Genomic DNA, 19,241 nt, shown 5'->3' on the forward strand with positions numbered 1-19,241 from the left:
GTCACCATTACAACCGTGGGCTAGCTGTCTCAAGGTCACCAACCACGCCCACCAGCCGCGTAGTCAAGACTGCGGGAAAACCGGAAGTGGAAGACGAGTGGTCTACGAAGAAGAACGCTAATTGCAAGGACTTGTCAGCTCTTATCAAAACCTGCGGTTGCGTCGTCTGTGGAAACCAAGATGCAACGCGGTGGTCTCAGGTACGAACAGCACTACCCCTACAGAGTGCTCGCGGAATCGCCAGATGAGGTACAATCCTGTACCTCGGCCCAAGTTCAGCTACACGAGGGGTTGCACGGAAGGTGTACCGGCCCAGTAGTACCGGGATGACAAGTAAACGCCGGTAGATGACGTCGCCCAGGAGCTGAGGCAGGGCCCACCTGTCCTGTCACCATGCCATCCTCTTCAACGCCACTCGAACCTCACTACCAACGCGAGACATCGTGACACGTCGAAGCTGTGCTCTACTGTGGCAGCCATGGTTAACAACAATCCATCAAGACTGTTTGGGGAGCGATAAGAAGAGGTGAACCCGGGTTCCTGTTAGCGGGGTCCACCTGAGCTGACAGCCGCCAGCTGTCACTCAAGTCAGGTGCGGGTAGTACAAGACCCCCCTGTACTGTCCGTAGTTGGCCGAGGCCGGAAATGGAACTTCCAGACGACCAGGATCTTCAAGCAACATGAGGTAGTCGCCGGAATCTACAGCACGAAATGTCAACAGGAACGAACGAGAGAAAATATTTATAGAAAAGTTTTCATATGAAAATAAACGCTATTAATACAGTAAACTGTGGTAACTCGGAATAGTTCAACTTTTAATTTTCCATCTGATAGTAAGCACCTATACACCTTCGGAAAATTCTCTGGAACAGTATTAAATGTTGAAAACTAGAACTAGTGAAATAGAGAAATAAATCTAGAAAGTGAACATTAGAAAATGACCCTGTCTCTAGATAAATTGTATGAGTAAACTGGTTTGAGAACCATCTAGTAGGGTCTCTAGAAACGTTGATCAGTGGGGAACTTTATCTAGCTTTTTCTAGATCCTAGATACTGATAGTTATACATATATATTTTTTTAATTTTTTTTGTGGTTTACTGAACGATAAGGGTGTGGTACACAGTCTGACAAATGTGTTCACCCGCTGCTGTTGTGGACTTGAATATGAACTCTGGGATATTAGGAGTTTGAGGAACTTATATCCAGTGTGTTGTTGTTGGTTAAGGGACATGTCTGTGGACATTGAATTTTTTTTAATAATAAAAATATTTCTGTGTCTTTTCTTTAGATTTTAAGATTGGGATGCGCTGTGGTGGACAGTTGCCACAGGTGTGGAGTGGAACACTAGGTCCCTGAGAGGTAGTGTTCTTCCATGTTGATATAATTTTATAATTTTGTTAAATTTTTTTAATGACTGATTTTTTTTTTTATTTAATGTTTTGTGTGATGTGTTTGATCTTTATTCCAGGTGGAATACTGGGATAGCTGAAGGCTATCAGCTGATTTTAGCTAGTTAGTAATTGTTAGGTTGGGATTTCTCCAGTTATTTGTTACTATATCAAGACAGGTATAGGATATTTTGTCTTCCAGGTAGTTGGAAGGGTACGGGGCTGCATCCAAGTTGGATAGTCAGGATTATAGGGACGGTCTCTGTCCTTATGTTTTATGTATTATTACTGTTGTGTTGATAGGTATAAATACATGCTGGGGCGCACCTTTTGGGTGTGCCGTTATTGTTGTTGGAGTATTGTATGGAATTAGTTAGGATTAGATAATTGCTTTTGTTTTGAGGCATTGGTTTAAAATAGTGTTGGGTTAAAAATGTTGTTTTTGGAGTTAATGGTTAGGGTAGGGCAGGATTTCTGGATAAGAAAAGTGTGTGTAACTTGCTTTACATACAAATTTCTTAATTTCCGAGGAGGGGGAGTTGTAATGATCTGGGGCTCAGATCATTGGTTCTCCCTTCTCCCCTCTTTTCCCTCCCCTTCTCCCCTCCTTCCCTTCTCCCTCTCCCCTCCTTCCTTCTCCCCTCCCCTTGGCCGTCATTCGTCTCCTCCTCTTCCCCCCCCCCCCTGCCGCCCATTTGTCAGGGTCAAGAGGTTGACCTGAGGGTAGGGTGGTCGTGGATACCTTGGCTTCTCCCACTCAATTCCCCACTCAGATATTTCCCTCTCCACCCCCTCTCATCCCTCTCTGTCCCTCTCAGCAGCGGCCTTCCCCATACCAGGCAGAGTCAAATGTCCCTACTCCTATCTTAGAGGAGACAGGCTTGAACATAAATTATCAGTTTTGTAAACATTGCTCGCAGGTGTCTGGGCTCCATAGACGCGCCTTGTCCCCCTTCTCTAGCTGGGGAGAGCTGACTCAATCTTCAGAAATTCATGTAGCTTTCCACGACAGATCAGTGAAGGTGATTGGCCTGAGATAAGGGCCAAGTCCTTATTGGCCCTAGAGAGCCAGACCTCAGGCCTACGTGTTAAATGGTTGGCCAGTGCCAAAATAATGGGTGGAGCCCTGGGGCTGTATTAGATGGTGGGAGGAGCAATCCTTCCCAGCAATAAGTTGGTAAAACTAAATTTGATCAGTGTGTCTTGGGAGTGTATTAGGAACAGGGCCGCAAGCCCGTATCCTCGGGGCTGAGGGCAGCCATCAACATCTTGGCCGTGGTGCGGGTATTTAAGGTATAGTGCACTTGAGTTTTGTGTCCTCGGTAAATATCCATTGTGCCTCTAGGAAATAGAATAGGTTATGTGTTCAAATTGTCTTAATTTACATGTTTCATAAAATAAATTGTATAGCTTGTCCAGTGGTATTCACTTAACTCCCCTTTGATATATTTTGCTACTTTGTCATTTTTAGGTGTTGTATTGGAAGCCCCCATGTTCTCCTACTATTAATAGATACTAAAGTTGCCCTTGGATTCAAATAAGTAACGTAAATTACACAAACTAATTTTCCAAAATTTATTACTGAAATTCATATTACCCGGAGTCCCATGGTTACTGATTCCTTGCCTTCCTGGGGGATCGGTGATTGACACATTCAGGTATGGTTGGTCAGGAAGGTGGTGGCAGTGTAAATGTATTTTGTTATTGTTTTTTTTTTACTAATAACCCTTGTCCTTGGTGTATCTTCCTCATTTAATATTCCTCTTACATACGTGGCAGTCCAGTGAGGGGTCATGCTGGACTGTAACAGTGTTAAGCTGGGGTATTGAGTGAAGAAAGACGGAGAATTACAATAGAGAGCGTATAGTACGATTATGAGAGATCACAAGATAACAGGATTAATACTGGGGAACATTGGGTTATTACAATAGAGGCCGCGGCGATTACGACAGGGTAAGCGGTCGTTACATGAGGCCCTCCAGTTGGACATCGATCATAAAACAGCGGGGACACCTCGACATGAGCTGTTCCAGAAGTTGCGCACCCTCAATCAGCCTATCGCTTCTCGCCTCCAGGTTCCCCCTAGTCGGGTCTCTTCACAAGTAGGAACTAGCAGACGCTCTTGCCTGTCCCAGTCACATGCCTCATACACCCAGGTTGCTAATCGATTTTCCCTCCTGGGCAGCCTTGACACTGACGGAAACTCATCCACGGATACAGACATGGACGCTCAGTCTCGGCCGGAGCCTAGCACTCGTCACCTTCCTGCCTCTCCTCAAAGAAGCCAACACCGACGTCGTCGACACACCCATCGATCAGGAGGTACTGCCCCAACAGACAGTCCTGATGATCCTCTGGTCCCCCAGGCACTTTCCCAAGGGATTGTGACACCAGGGGAACATGAGGCCCAGAGTGAGGCTCCCACCAGTCGCAGACGCCGTCAAGAGAGTTCGCGAGCCGACCACCGCTTCCGTCAGGCAGAGAGAAGCATAGATCAACATCCTCTGGACTGGAAGTCATTGATACCACACATTTTACTTACTTTGTATGAGGGTTTTATGGCTTTTTCTAGTGGTTCCCCCTTTGGAGACGTCTGTGCACTGGTGGTCAAAAAGTTAGCTGTTGTATTTCAGGGATAATGGCGCCCCATCCTGAGAATACTGTGGTGTTTTGGAATGCCCGCTCCCTTTTAAGAAGACGCAATTTCTATGCAATTTTGATTCCACCCCGCGTCCATGGACTCGTCATCATTCTCGACTCCTCGAGACTGCTATCACTCGTCTCCGGATTGGGCACACTTGCCTGGCCGCACATCTCCATCGTCTACGGCTGGTAGATTCCCCATATTGCTAGTGGTGTCCGACCCAGGAGGATACAGTGGAGCACCTTCTTCTTCACTGCCCTCGATTTCATAGCGTTCGCGTCAGACTACAGAGTGCTGTTCGTAGGCTGAATATTCCCCGCCTCACAGTTCCGTTCTCCTTGACGGGGCAGGTGCGAGAGATGAAGACGTTCGTCATGACATCCTTCGCCATACCTTCCGCTTCATCCGTCATGCCTGAAGAGACTTAAAATTTGTAGCCTGAGGAGATTGTAGGGTCTATGGCCTGAAGAGATTATAGGGACCCCATCCCTCCGCTATTTCCCGGTATCGGGCAGCCGGGGCGCATCCGATCCCACGATCGTCGTCGCCCCTAAATCAACACAACAACAACAACATGCTAGGTTGGTTTCCCACTCGAATGCCCCGTGGCCGCCCCGTTTGGTTAGGTGCTGCTCGCCCCTTTCTCTCCATGTTCCCGGCTCCGGACCATCTGCGGGTTTCGGGGTTGGGGCGGGGTTTAGTTGCGGCAGAGACTCGGGCGGTTTTCGGGGGCTGCCCTGTTCGGGTTGGGGACGGAGGTTTGAGCCTGTGCCTCCTGCCAAGGCTTCTGGGTCTTACCAGCGGCCCTTTCTTGTTGCCTTTCCCATGGACTCTTGCTTTTCTTTAAGGGCGGAGGGCTTGGAGAACGGCTCTGCCCCGGGGCCTCTGTTGTTGGTTCCCGGGGCTGCGGGGGTTGCCTGCTAGCAGTTCTGGGGCGGTTTTGCCCCTTCAGGGGTTTTTCTGCTGTTGGGCGGCGTTTTTCGCCCTTCCAGTCTGCTAGCTTCCCACATTTGCTGGCGTGTTTTTGTGTATTTAGCGTCAGTCACAGCCCCTGCTGGCGGCCATTTTCGTCTGCCGGTTTCACGGCGTGGCCACCAGGGCGGCGTTGCGGTTTGTTTACATGCGTCTGGGTATGCGAGCGAGCGTCTCTGGTGAGTTTTCAAAAATTTTTCAGGGTTTTTGTTCTCCTGTTGTCGTTTCTTTGTTTTTCTGGTGTTTTCTTGCCGTTGCCTGTTCCTCTGGGAACGTTTGGGTGTTGATTTTGGGTCTGAGCCTATGGGTTTAGGCTCAGTGCCCCTGGCTGGTATGCTTGCTCCCACACGTTGCCCCTCGGTTTTCGGTCTGTTGGGACCGTTTTCCCAGGGCGTTCTGCTGGGGTCTGTGCTTTGCCTTTCAGTGGTGTTCTCCGCCGGCAAATGTGGTGGTTTGGGCTCCCCCTGGTTCGATTTTGGGTTCCTTTGGGTTCCTTGGTTTCGTTCTGGAGGTTTCTTCCTCTTGGGCCCCCTTTTGTGGGTTCAGGGGACTTTGTTTCCTCGTGTGCCCCGGTTCTGCCTTTTGGGGTTCCGGGGTCTTCCTGGCTTGCAGGCTGAGCTTTTTGGGTCTTGGCACATGTTGTGGTTGTGCTGGGACTTTGTGGTTTTGCTGTCGAGGTGGGCCTTTTGATGCAGTTTTGTGCCTTCTTTGCCTGGCCGGCGTAGTGCTCTCTGCCACTAGTCGGCGGCTTGTGCTTTTACAATATATGTCTTCACCTAGTTGTGCTTGTGGGGGTTGAGCTCTGGCTCCTTGGTCCTGCCTCTCAACCGTCCATCAACAGGTAATTACCTGTGTAATTACCTAAGTGTAGTTACAGGATGAGAGCTACGCTCGTGGTGTCCCGTCTTCCCAGCACTCTTTGTCATATAACGCTTTGAAACTACTGACGGTCTTGGCCTCCACCACCTTCTCACTTAACTTGTTCCAACCGTCTACCACTCTATTTGCGAAGATGAATTTTCTTATATTTCTTCGGCATCTGTGTTTAGCTAGTTTAAATCTATGACCTCTTGTTCTTGAAGTTCCAGGTCTCAGGAAGTCTTCCCTGTCGATTTTATCAATTCCTGTTACTATTTTGTACGTAGTAATCATATCACCTCTTTTTCTTCTGTCTTCTAGTTTTGGCATATTTAATGCTTCTAACCTCTCCTCGTAGCTCTTGCCCTTCAGTTCTGGGAGCCACTTAGTAGCATGTCTTTGCACCTTTTCCAGTTTGTTGATGTGCTTCTTAAGATATGGGCACCACACACCAGCTGCATATTCTAGTTTTGGCCTAACAAAAGTCATGAACAATTTCTTTAGTATATCGCCATCCATGTATTTAAATGCAATTCTGAAGTTAGAAAGCATAGCATAGGCTCCTTGCACAATATTCTTTATGTGGTCCTCAGGTGATAGTTTTCTATCTAGAACCACTCCTAGATCTCTTTCTTTATCAGAATTCTTTAAAGATTTCTCACATAATATATAGGTTGTGTGGGGTCTATGTTCTCCTATTCCACATTCCATAACATGACATTTATTTACATTAAATTCCGTTTGCCAAGTGGTGCTCCATATACTTATTTTGTCCAGGTCTTCTTGAAGGGCATGACAATCATCTAAATTTCTTATCCTTCCTATTATCTTAGCATCATCAGCAAACATGTTCATATAATTCTGTATACCAACTGGTAGATCGTTTATGTAGACAATAAACATCACTGGTGCAAGAACTGAACCCTGTGGTACTCCACTTGTGACATTTCTCCATTCCGATACATTGCCTCTGATTACTGCCCTCATTTTTCTATCAGTCAGAAAATTTATCATCCATGTTAGAAGCTTACCTGTCACCCCTCCAATATTTTCCAGTTTCCAGAACAACCTCTTATGTGGAACTCTGTCGAAAGCCTTTTTTAGGTCCAGATAGATGCAGTCAACCCAACCATCTCTTTCCTGTAATATCTCTGTGGCTCGATCATAGAAACTGAGTAAATTTGATACACAGGATCTTCCAGATCGAAAACCATACTGTCTGTCTGATATTATATCATTTCTCTCCAGGTGTTCTACCCATTTAGTTTTGATTAGCTTTTCCAATACTTTCACTATTACACTTGTCAATGATACAGGTCTATAGTTGAGGGGGTCTTCCCTGCTGCCACTTTTGTAGATTGGAACTATGTTAGCCTGTTTCCACACGTCTGCTACGATTCTTGTACACAGGGATGCCTGAAAGATCAGGTGAAGTGGAATGCTGAGCTCAGATGCACATTCTCTCAGAACCCATGGTGAAACACCATCTGGGCCAGCTGCTTTGTTCTTCCCGAGCTCCTTTAGCATATTTTCCACTTCATCTCTAGACACCTCTATCCGCTCTATGTTGTTCTCTGGAATTCTTATTGTGTCTGGTTCTCTGAAGATTTCATTTTGTACAAACACACTTTGGAACTTTTCATTTAATGTTTCACACATTTCCTTTTCATTTTCTGTGAATCTGTTTCCCATTTTCAACCTCTGGATATTATCCTTTACCTGCAATTTGTTGTTTATGAATTTGTAGAATAGGCCCGGTTCTGTTTTACATTTATCTGCTATCCCTTTTTCAAAATTTCTTTCTGCCTCTCTCCTTACTGCTGTATAGTTGTTTCTCGCATCTTTGTATCGCTGGTATGTTTGGGGGTTTGGCCTCTTCCTATACTGATTCCATTTTTGTGTCTTTTGGTCTCTTGCCCTCTCACAATTTCTGTCGAACCAATCCTGTTTTCTGGCCCTGCATCTCTGTTTTGGTATGAATGTTTGTGTGCCTTCCTCGTATAGTTTTAAAAATTTGGCATACATTTCATTTACTTCCCTGCCTAGCAACAATTCTGTCCAATTACACTCATTAAAAAAATTTTGAAGTTCCCCATAGTTGCCTCTCCTTAAATCGAGTTTATCAACTGTTTCAATGTCCCCATTGTCTTCTAGATGATATCTTAAAGCATATTTAATGTCTAACAGGACGTGATCACTCTTTCCCAAGGGAGGAAGGTACTGGATGTCAAAAATCTCTTCTTCTTTCCTGGTGAATACTAGATCCAGTACTGACGGTATATCTCCTTCCCTCATTCTTGTGGCTTGCTTTATGTGTTGATACAAGAATGTCTCCAGAATGAGGTTCACAAATCTGCATGTCCAAAAGTCCTCCGTTCTTGCTTCATAGGCCTCCCAGTCTATTGCTCTAAAGTTGAAGTCCCCCAGTATCAACAGCCGTGATTTATCTTTATCTGCTTGTACAATAATATCTCTCATGACCATTATGAGGCCCTCTCGTTTGTCATCCAGTTCTTCCTTTGTCCATGTGTTGCTTGCTGGTGGGCTGTAGGTATTTACAATTATCAGCTTATCATCCTGATTCCAGACCTGCAATGCCAATATGTCAATATCTCGAGGGTTTTCAAATATTAACTCTTTTACCTTCAGGTGTTTTTTCACCAGTACAGCCACTCCTCCTCCCTTCCTAGTTTTCCTGTCACGTCTCCAAACTGAGTAGCCTCTTGGGAATATGACTTCATTTATTATATTTCCTTCAAGTTTCGTCTCTGATAATGCAACAATATCTGGGACCCTAAGCTGGATTATATCTTGCAACTCTTTTTGTTTTTTGACCTCACTCCATCTATGTTGGTATATACAATTTTCAGGAACATGTTCCCTTTTCCTTTGCTCTTTACTCCCCCTTCCACTACTGATCTTGTTGCTTTGTTTTTATGTACCATTTCACAAGCTTTCCAGTCCCTGTCACTTTGTAAAAAAAATAATTTCTGTCTTCTTCATTTCTATCCCCATTTAGACGTTTTGCCTCAATTAGGTTCATTTTCAGCTTTGCTCTGTCTTCCTTGGAGAGGTCTCGTCTTATTGACCATAATTTGCCAACCTCATCACTCTGCAATTTCCTGGCATTTCTTAGCACTTCCATCATGTTTTTCACTCCATTAAACGTCACCCTTAAGGGGCGGTTCTTTTCTTTCTCATATTTTCCTATTCTTCTAAAATCACTGACATTTTCCTTTGAGCCTTCTCCTAAACCTACTATTTTCTCTATGATTTTCATCTCTTCTGCCGCTCGGTCCACCCTAGATGAAATTTCTTTCTCTAAACATCCAAAAATGATTATGGACTTAGTTCTATCTGCAGTGTTTTGTACCAGTTTACTGTTGGTAACCAGTTCTTTCCTAATTGCTTGCCTAATTTCTGCTTCTTGTTGGTCATTTCTGGTTTTGACTTCCGAACACACTTCTTTGATAGTCTCTTTCTCTTTTACAACTTCAGCATATGTCGCTTTTATTTCTTCTTTATACTTTTCTAGTTCTTTATTCACCTCCTCTATGTGAGTTGTCAGTGCAGTTTGCAGTTGGAGATCCTTACCTAACTCTATGTTAGCCCTTAGGCTTGCTTGGAGTTGTTCACCATATGAGTCTATTTTCTTGTTTATTTCTTCAAAGTCACCACACTTCACTTTCCATGCCTCATTTTCTTTCACTAGTTCCTTGATTTGCTCTTCCTGATTTGTTACCTTGTCTGTTAATGCAGTAATAATCTTACCTTGTTGAAGCATACTCCCTTTTAGAGTGCAAAGCTCACTCCAAAGAGCTCCATTGTCCTCTTCCAATTTAAGCACTTTTTCTTCATACTTCTTTTGCATATCCTCAATTATCTCTAACCTGCCAAGAACACCTCCTTTCCTTATATCTTGTGGTGAGAATCCTTTGAAACCATCATCTGTTGGTGTGCCTACATTCTCAGGTGTATCGGTTCCTGGGCCTCTTGGGCTCTGTCATGTCTACATGTGACATTGTATGGGGGTCAGCCTCGTTACTTGTGTGAGGAGTCGCCACATTACTTCCTAGTGCTTTCCCGTTCCCATTCTGACACTATAAAAAAAAAAAAAAAAAAAAAAAAATTGATTCTATCTGTGGCTTTTTTTGGTACTTGGTTTCCACCTGTGTCCCCTAGTGCGTGTGCCCCTTGTGTTACATAGCCTGTCCTTATCAGCCCTGTCGATTCCCTTGGGTATCTTGAATGTGGTGATCAGGTCTCCCCTCACTTCATCTTCCAGCGAAGTGTGGTTTCATTCCCGTAGTCTCTCCTCATGACTTCTGTAGTGTTCTTTTTCTTTCGGATGGGGTTCTGTTCCCTTCTCTGTTGACTGGGCGCTGGGGGAGCAGCTTGCTCTGTTGCCTCTCGCTTGGTCCCGCTGTTGGTGGGCGCTTTGGGTTGTCTTCCGGCCTCTGCTGGCGTCGGAGGACGGCTTCTCCCCTTTGGAGGGGGTTCAGAGCTGGCGGGGTGGGCTTCTTCCCCTGCGCTTCGTCATTTCCTCTTCGTGGGTGCGTGGGGCGTGGTCGATCCGCCCCATCCTTCTGGGCTTCCCGTCTGCTCTTTGCAGTCATGAGCTTTTCCCGTCTGCAGTTCTTCTGGACTACTTCAGTCTGCGCCCTGGATCCTCTGCCCTCCTCGGAGGACTGTTGTCTCCTGTTCGGATTCTGTTAGGGCCGGGTGCTTGGATGGTGGCCCTGGACCTCCAGGTCACTTCTTGGCACGTTCCTCTCCAGTTTTTCTGGGGCTAGCACGGTTGGTAATTACCTATGTGTAATTCCCTACGTGTTGTTACAGGATGTGAGCTACTCTTGTGGTGTCCCGTCTTCCCAGCACTCTTTGTCATACAATGCTTTGATTATAATTGTCATATTGTCATATAATGATTGTCATATGTCATAATATGTCTTAATATGATTGTCATATAATGCTTTGGTGGTGGGGCTTCAGGTTTGCTGTTTATTGCCTTCCCTATTTTGTAAAGGGCACTTTGTATACTCTTTGCATCTTTACCGGATCTTAGTGCCCTGTCTGCGTCTGAGATTCGGTGTCTGGCCTACCTCGACGACTGGCTGGAGTGGGCTCCCAGTCAGTTCGCTTGTCTGCTCGCCAGGGGATGGTTCTTTCCAGATCGCTGGGTTTGGTTTCCTGGTGATCTGGAGGTTTTTCCATCTGTTTCCGTCCCGGGTTCGGACCTGGGCCTTGTTTCAGGCTCTTGGGCCCCTCATTGTCTTCCCTCCAGAAGTGTTACTGCGGCTGTGGTCCCGCCTTTGGCTGTTCAGGAGGGGGTCCCGGGTTGCTCAGCGGTTGCTTGGGCGGTTGTGCGGGAGTTTGCACTTCGGCGTGCTTGTCTGCCCGCGGAGTCGGGTTTGGCTACGGCGTCGGTTGGTTCCTACGGAGACTCCCCTTCCGCCTCTTGCATTCCTTGGGTTCCTCTGGGGATCTGGTGTTGGTGCTGCATCACCAGCTTCCTCTTTGGGGTTTTCGGGGTTCCATGCCTTGGCACCTCCCCGAGCCTTCGCTCGATGTGTTCACGGACGGGTCGTCTCTCGGCTGGGGCTTTGTGACCAGTGCTCACCAGGTCGGCCGTGGTTGATGGAGTCTGTCTGTCCGTCGGGCTCACAGCCCGGTTCAGGTGTTCATGGCTGTCTGGTTTGCGCTTCGGAGGGTTTGGGTCACTAGGTACTCTACCATTCAGCTCTGTTTGGACTGTTCTCTGGTGGTTCTTGCCGGAACCACAGGGGGTTTGGTTAACCGTGTGGTTCGTGTCCGGGGTGTGTCCTGCGTCCTGGTGGACAGCTGTCTCGGTTCATTCCTCTTCGTGGGTTGGCCAGTCGTCGCCGATTCGTTTTGTTGGCTCTGTTGGGCTTATGGACTCCTGGCCATGGACGTCTTCGGGTCGGCGTGGTCTAGGCGTCGCCCGTTTTGTGGCGCCCTTCCCACCTGCGAGGACTTCACGGTGGAGGCTTTCGGCAGGCCTGGTCGAGGTGGGGGGTACCTGCACCTCTTCTCCCGGTCCAGCTGTTGCTTCGGGTTCTGGCTCGGTTGCAGCCCATTCCCACGAGAACAGTCCTTATGTTTCCATGGTGGCCGGCCCGGCCTTCTTTTCAGACGCTGCTTGATAGGTGTCCGTACCCGGGGCGTTTTTCCTGAGGCTTCGCCACTTTCAGCAGGCCGAATCGGTCCTGTCCGTGACTGGTTCGGCCTTCTCTTTGGCTCTTCGCGTCTGGTATTTTGATGCAGGTATCACCATCTCTATGGTGCTCAGGTGGCATTGTTGACGGTGTCCCACCTGCGAGCTTCGTCTTGGAGACAGTATAACGTTTATTACGTTTCCTCGCGTTTTGTTTCCCCTCCGGCCTGCTCATGAGTTGCCTGAGCCATCCTGGTCCTTGTTCAGGGTGCCTTCTTATCTTCCCCTCAGTTTGTGGTAGCCCCTTCGGTTTCAGTTTCCTCATCTTTGGTACTGGTGGTAGCTTTATTGGTGTGCAGCCTTTCTCTGTCCTGGCGACGGTCGAGACGGCTGCTTTCCGGAGGGGTTCTTGGGGTATTGGTACTTGTTTGGTTTGGCCGGGGGGTGCGTCCTGTGTTGTCCGGTTGTGCTTTTTGCTGTTGCCGGCGTACCGTGCCTGGGGATGCGCTGTGGTTGATCCGGTTCCTTCGTTCCCTGTTTTCAGGGCTCGGGTCTCCCAGGTCGTCCGCAGTGTTTTCCTTCTTCCTGCGGTCTGTCTTTGCGCCCGTGCTGTTCAGACGTTTGCAGCTTTTGCTGCTGTGTTGGTGACGTCTCGGGCTCATTTCGGGCGCAGGGATTTGTGGGTCGCACAGGTTTTTGGCCGCCCATCTATATGTGCGTCTGTTCTTGGGCGTTCTTGTTGCCTTGGGTCGCAGGTTTGCGACCGGTTGTCTTGGCTTTGCGTTGCAGAGTTTGTGGCGGCCGCCTCCCGGGTTAGCCCTTTCTTTTCCTTCTCTTTGGGTATGAAGCTCCAGGGAGCCGTAGGGGCTCCCCACAGAAAACCAGCGTTGAATGTAATGAAATGCCATTTTCTGGGTGAGCCCCGGAGGCTCCCTGGAAACCCTCCCTCCCACCGGTCGGCGGTTTTTTCGCGTTGGTTGAAGCTTAGCTTCCGAACTGGAGCTTGGCAGCCGGCGCGGTAGGTCTGGGGCTCCCCCCTCCCCCTCCCGGGGTGGGGAGGGCTGCGCGGACGATCGGCGCGGCAGTAAAGTGTGATGTTTGCTTGTTTGCTTGTTTCCTTGGGATTGTAGGGAGTTTTCTACCTCTCTGTTCGGTTTTTGTTGTAGTTTCTTACCATGTGGGGTTTGTTTTGTTATGCCTAACTTTCTGGGTGCCTAACCCCGGTCGATGGCAGATAAGGAAAACCCCCAACCATATGGGGTTTTCCAGGGCCATTGCTCCCTGAAACCTCTCTGAAGGGGCCAGGTTCTGGCGCTGGTCCCTGGTAGGTCTGAACTCCTTAGCTAATGTCCCGGTCTAACATAACATACATTAGCCCGATAAGCTCCAGGGAGCCTCCGGGGCTCACCCAGAAAATGGCGTTTCATTACATTCAACGCTGGTTTTTTGTATCACTGTGATCGCAATAAAATTTCCTACACAGACATAGCATATAAATTAGACAACATGGGCTCGTCTCACCCGCAACGAGCCTTAAAGTCGCCGAAGCTTTACCCGCTAGAGCACACTCATTATCACACCCACTAGAGCACACTCATTATCACACCCGCTAGAGCACACTCATTATCACACCCGCTAGAGCACACTCATTATCACACCCGCTAGAGCACACTCATTATCACACCCACTAGAGCACACTCATTATCACACCCGCTAGAGCACACTCATTATCACACCCACTAGAGCACACTCATTATCACACCCGCTAGAGCACACTCATTATCACACCCGATAGAGCACACTCTTTATCACACCCGCTACACCCAGTACACCAGACAAACACATACTGTTTGTTAACAGAAGTTTTTGTGCAACATTGTTCATTGTGGTATCAAATTATTTGCAATGAAATGCTCTAAATAGAAAGACAAATATAAGCAATAACAACTGCAATATATATAAGCAATACCAATAACAAAGTATAAATCAGTAATATATTTATAAAAACTTATACAAAGTGTTAGTACTTACCTACGGAATGATGATGGAAGAACAGTAAGTTGAGCATTTTGTGATCCACTGCACCTGCTTCAGGAAACGTTCTTGAATTTGCTCAACAGATGTTTTGTAGGTGGAGTGAATGTGTGCATAGGCGTTATTTTTTTTTCCACCCAAAATACCCTCTTACAGTGGTATTTTGTGTAGCAGGGTGTCGGACACAGTATAACTCCACATGTCTTGCACTGCTACTTAGCGTCCATTCTTATTCCAGACTTGAGGCAAACATGACACCTTCGACGTTTTGTGAGTTTGACGATGGCATGGGTCAATTTGTTATTGAGACGATGTTCTGAATCCAAAATACATGATTCTTTCCTAAGAGGACGACGACGACTGGTACTAGGAGCCGCTTCAGGTTCTGTGTCAGATGAAGTGTCGTCTGCTAGAGGTATCAAAGGAAATAGAGGACAAGGACCATATTGCTACCTCATGAAACTGGAGCAAGGTTTGCTTCACGCTGTTGTCAGCGGCGTGACAACGGGCGACGTCATACTAGTTTGCTCGTTTTAGTTTGGGGAGTTCTATCCACTTGTTCGGCTTTTAGTTGTAATTTTAACCAGAATAAGGGTCTGTTTTGTGGCGCTTACCTTTCTGGGTGCCTGATCCTGTCGTTGGCAGAAATAGAATGCTTCCAATGCTTCTATAGGCCATTGCTCCCCTTGCCTCTCTGAGGGGGCCCGGTTCTGGCCGTGGTCCCCGATAGGCCTAAGAACTCCATACACATGACTGATGCCAAAATCTGTCATTAGCATATTAGCCTGGGATAGCTTTGGGGAGCCAATGGGGCTCCATCCAGAAAGAGTGGTAGACGATTGGAACAAGTTAGGTGAGAAGGTGGTGGAGGCCAAAACCGTCAGTAATTTCAAAGCGTTATATGACAAAGAGTGCTGGGAAGACGGGACACCACGAGCGTAGCTCTCATCCTTTAACTACAATTAGGTAATTACTAGTTGATTGTTAGTTGAGAGGCAGGACCCAAAAGGTTAACCCCCTCCCCCACAAGCACAGCTAGGTAAGTTTTTGTCATACAGGAAAAGATAGTGCTTGATTGATTGATATAATTTAGTGTTAAAGGCCAGTATTGTTAGTGGAGAGTGATTGAGCACCCCTGTAGGCCTAGTGGTGCTGCACTCTTCCATGCCTGGAGTATATGGTGTTATAACCACCTTGAGAGTGATGTGGTTACTTCAGCACTAAGGAGAACTTGACAAAATTTATCTGTGAATACTTCCTTTTAAAATGTATCTGCTGATCTAATTATATGTTTACAGAATCCTTCATACTATGAACTTGAACTCGATGAGGAAGAAAAGCCAGAAAGTGCCGTCAACCCATACTTGTCCCGTATTATTGACCGAGCGTTGGCTTCCCTTCAAAGTGCTTACTGTATTGAAATTGATTCTGTGAGTATTAGTCCTTTGTACTATTTAATTATGAAATATATTGTACACATTTTGAATGGTTTCATTGTACAATAAGTTAATTACTTTCCCAAAAATACTTACTGTACTAATATTTACATTAAACTTCTTGCTAAAATACATTAATCTCATGCTTGTTATGTGTTTTACCTTATTTAAATGTAAGCTATTATATAAAATGACAGAGAATGAGATTACTGCTTATTGAAAAAATGGTATTGATAAAATCTGGTTTGAAGATAAACAAATTTAGGTACTGCATGCTGATAGCACTTAGCAAAGTTATTACTGTATGAGTAATTTGTAAGTTAATTAAGAAACAAGACTTTACAGGATCAGACCCAAATGGTACAGTATTGATAAAGATGCAATATGTTATGTGTTTGTATAAAATGACTTAACAAAATTCTATGCATGTGTGGCTTGCAAAAAAACAACGTTGAATGTAATGAAATACTGATTTCTGGGTGTTACAGCCACTTAGGACCAGTAACCGGGTTCTGGATGGATGAACCTCTTTTAGTGTATCCGACCCCAAGTCGGTAGTATGCTTTCAAGAACTGGTGATATGGTGCAATAAAGAATAAGGGGGATAAACAACACACAATTCCCATCACCAATATATTTACCTTCACCATTAAAAATATATATAAATTAGATTAACACTATCGCGCACCCCACGAGCGCACCGCAGACTTTGACGTCATGGCCCCAATGGTGCGGGGGAGCGTGTGGCGACGCCTAAATGTGTATACTCATTTCTGTTTTCTCTCCTTAATTCTGGTGCTACATCGTTCGTTTTGGTATCATTGTGTTCGCAATTAAATTCCCTACAGGTGTGTATAAATATAATGTCCAAAAGCCTGGCGTGATTCCCAACAGCAAAGCCTAAAGTTGGCAAAAGTTACCCGTGAGCGCACAAAATAAGTAAAATGTGCATACTCGTTCCATTTTTCTCACCTTAATTCTCGTGCTACGTCGCTCGTTTTGGTATCATTGTGTTCGCAGTTAAATTCCCTACAGATGTGTATGAATATAATGTACAAAAGCCTGGAGTGCCTCCCCGCAGAAAAGCCTAAAGTTACCCGTGAACGAGCACCAATTTGTATACTGCAACCTAATGTGTATACTCGTTCCCTTTGATTACATCAATTTTCGTGTTATGTCTTTCATTTTGGTATCAAATTGTTTGCGACGTAAAGGCGCACATTTTAAAACTAGTCCCAACATAATAGCACAATAAATAGAATTGTAACTAATATTTTAAAATTTTGACCAAAAACCTATTTATAATCATATAAGTGTTCGGACATCAAGTTTCATGTTACATCTTTCATTTTGGTATCAAATTGTGCGCATTCTAAAGGTGCTTATTTTGATACTATCCCGAGGCCGATTGGATAAAAAATGAATTTTATACAAATATTTTTGTAGTGGACGCAAGTCCGGTTCAAAGTTAGGACTCAGGAGAAAAATAGTGGACGAGAGTCCGGTCCAAAATGACTGATAGTGTTAAATAGATTACAACTGCACTAATGTACAAGAGTGTCACTTTCACGTAGGACACTACCGCGTCTGCAGTGTTCACCAACTCCAGTGTTTCCACCGTCCAGTACCTTGTCCACGTGTACTGACAAACACTGGCGAGTTGACCTTTTACTTGGGCCAGTCCACTGACACAGCCTCACAAGGTGCCTACACCCACCTTTGCTCTGCAGCTACTCACTGGCAGAGGACTTCAGCAACACACTGACAGGAGTCTCAAACGAACTCACACAGTGGTAGCTATTCCCTCATCAATAGCCTCTAGCAGCTTGCTAGCAGCACTTCACGATAGGCACCTCACTGTCGTCCGCTACTCTCCCAAGCCAATCCCGGGTTCGCCGACCTATACCAACACTGCGTATATTAGCAGCTAACACACTGCTCAGATCGGCGGCGGCTTACTTAGTCTTCTTCCAGGACCAAGCTGAGAGTACATGGAGTGCCCAAGGTAAACTCCCATGCTCAGTACAATCACCTCCACATGTCACTTCTGTGGACATAAAACATCATTAATTAGATGGACGGTACACTAGGGAAACTATGAGGTATCACTCATTCACCTTGGAGTTGACATTATGCTCTGTAGCTCAACAGATGGCGCTAATCGTGCTACGCCACCCACCAGAGGTCATCCACATCCACCTCTCCTTCAAACTAGGGCAGGAACCCAGAGTCATTTGTCGCTGTCATGCCACCGCCAATAGATGGTGTTGTCTACGTAGCGTCCAATATCAGGGAAACTGAGGTGCCGACCCATAGATGGTGCCGAAATCACCATTCCATACCCCCAATGAAAGTGGCGATACCATAACACTGGGCAAGCCCCAGTGGCTCCCTGAGGTTATCTCTTCAAGATTGACCCTTATTACTAGATCTCATTGGCTGTGGAGATGAGTTGGGCTTACCTGAGACCAGAGCCAGAACCTGGCTTCACTCACAGCAGGGCAAGAAGCAGGTGACACTCCGCCACCTCACCGGGAAAGGCACCCAGAAGGCCAGCAAACCAGTGGAGACCACTGCTGGCTTCAAAGTGACTGAAGCCTCAAACCCGCTGAACAAACTTCCCCCAACCATGTAAACAAATGATCGAAAAGTTCTTGAAACAACTTGCGCTTGTTCGCCCCAGCCCTCCCACTCGTTTGAGGTGGGAGGGGAGCAGAGTTGCTGTCCACCTCTGCTCTCATGCCCTCGGTTCCAAAGCAGATGCACACAGAACAACCCCAAATTGACGCCTTGGAAGGGAGGAGGAGGGTGGAATCAGGGAGTCTCCAGGGTTTGCCCAGAAATTGGCGTTTCATTACATTCAACACTGGTTTTCTGGGAGGAGACCCTTGTGAGTCCTTGAAGTTAACTATCCACAGAGAAGAAAACACAAACTCATGAGGGAGATGGCAGAACCGCAAGCAGTCAACACAAAAAGAGGCAGCCAATCTAAATACAAGGGTGATGAGGCCAGGGAACATTAACCAAGTAATGGGCCACCAGAATCTCCACACCGAATATCAACCCAGTACATTTTGCCAAAAATAGCCGCAGGAAGGAGGGTATTTATGAACACCAAGGGCACAAGGGTAGACCGCAAACTGGCTAGACTTGATGACACTGCGGATAACCTGAGAAACATGAGCCTTGAAACAGGGGGACCATAGAAACAGGATCAACTCACAAAGCATCCACTGAGACAGAAACAGTGGCACAAAGATAGCACTGGAGAGCTGCTTCCAGTGACAGCACGTGATGAACCCCCGGCTTAACCTACCAAGTATCAAAGGACCCCCTGGAAGCCACCTGACTCATTCTTCATCAGAAAAGGATTTGACTGCAAATAAACAAAATGCCCACCAAAGACCAAAAGAACTAAAACCCAACCTCCAGAGAAGAGCTTGAAGCTCCCCGACCCTACAACTGGAAGCCAAGACCGACAATAAAAAAATTAAAATAAGAATCCTGGACCAAAGGAGACTGTATATAAATTAAGAGGAAGAAAGAGAGAGAAAGGTGAGAGCACAGTCTCAACACCAAGCAGGGTCAAGCAGCACATGAGCAGGCCAGAAGTGAAAGACTGCGCTAGAGCTTATGAAATGGTGCCGCTGCCACTCTCATGTATATGAAGGGGGCAAGATGCTGGTTACTGCTCATGGTTGCCCCAGAAATGATACATTATACTTTTGTAAAT

At 46.4% G+C, this 19,241-nt stretch overlaps 1 protein-coding gene across 1 annotated transcript in view; it reads left to right on the plus strand.

The window, feature by feature from the left end:
• Positions 1 to 19,241, plus strand: part of obe (activating signal cointegrator 1 complex subunit obelus) — a 565,443-nt gene that overhangs the window by 457,768 nt on the left and 88,434 nt on the right. Inside the window, exon 39 of the mRNA XM_069330748.1 lies at positions 15,371 to 15,502. Within this exon, the coding sequence (XP_069186849.1) occupies positions 15,371 to 15,502 (132 nt within the window). The remainder of the gene's footprint in view (positions 1 to 15,370; positions 15,503 to 19,241) is intronic.

Source organism: Procambarus clarkii, chromosome 24 (assembly GCF_040958095.1).
Source record: "Procambarus clarkii isolate CNS0578487 chromosome 24, FALCON_Pclarkii_2.0, whole genome shotgun sequence".
NCBI lineage: Eukaryota > Metazoa > Arthropoda > Malacostraca > Decapoda > Cambaridae > Procambarus > Procambarus clarkii.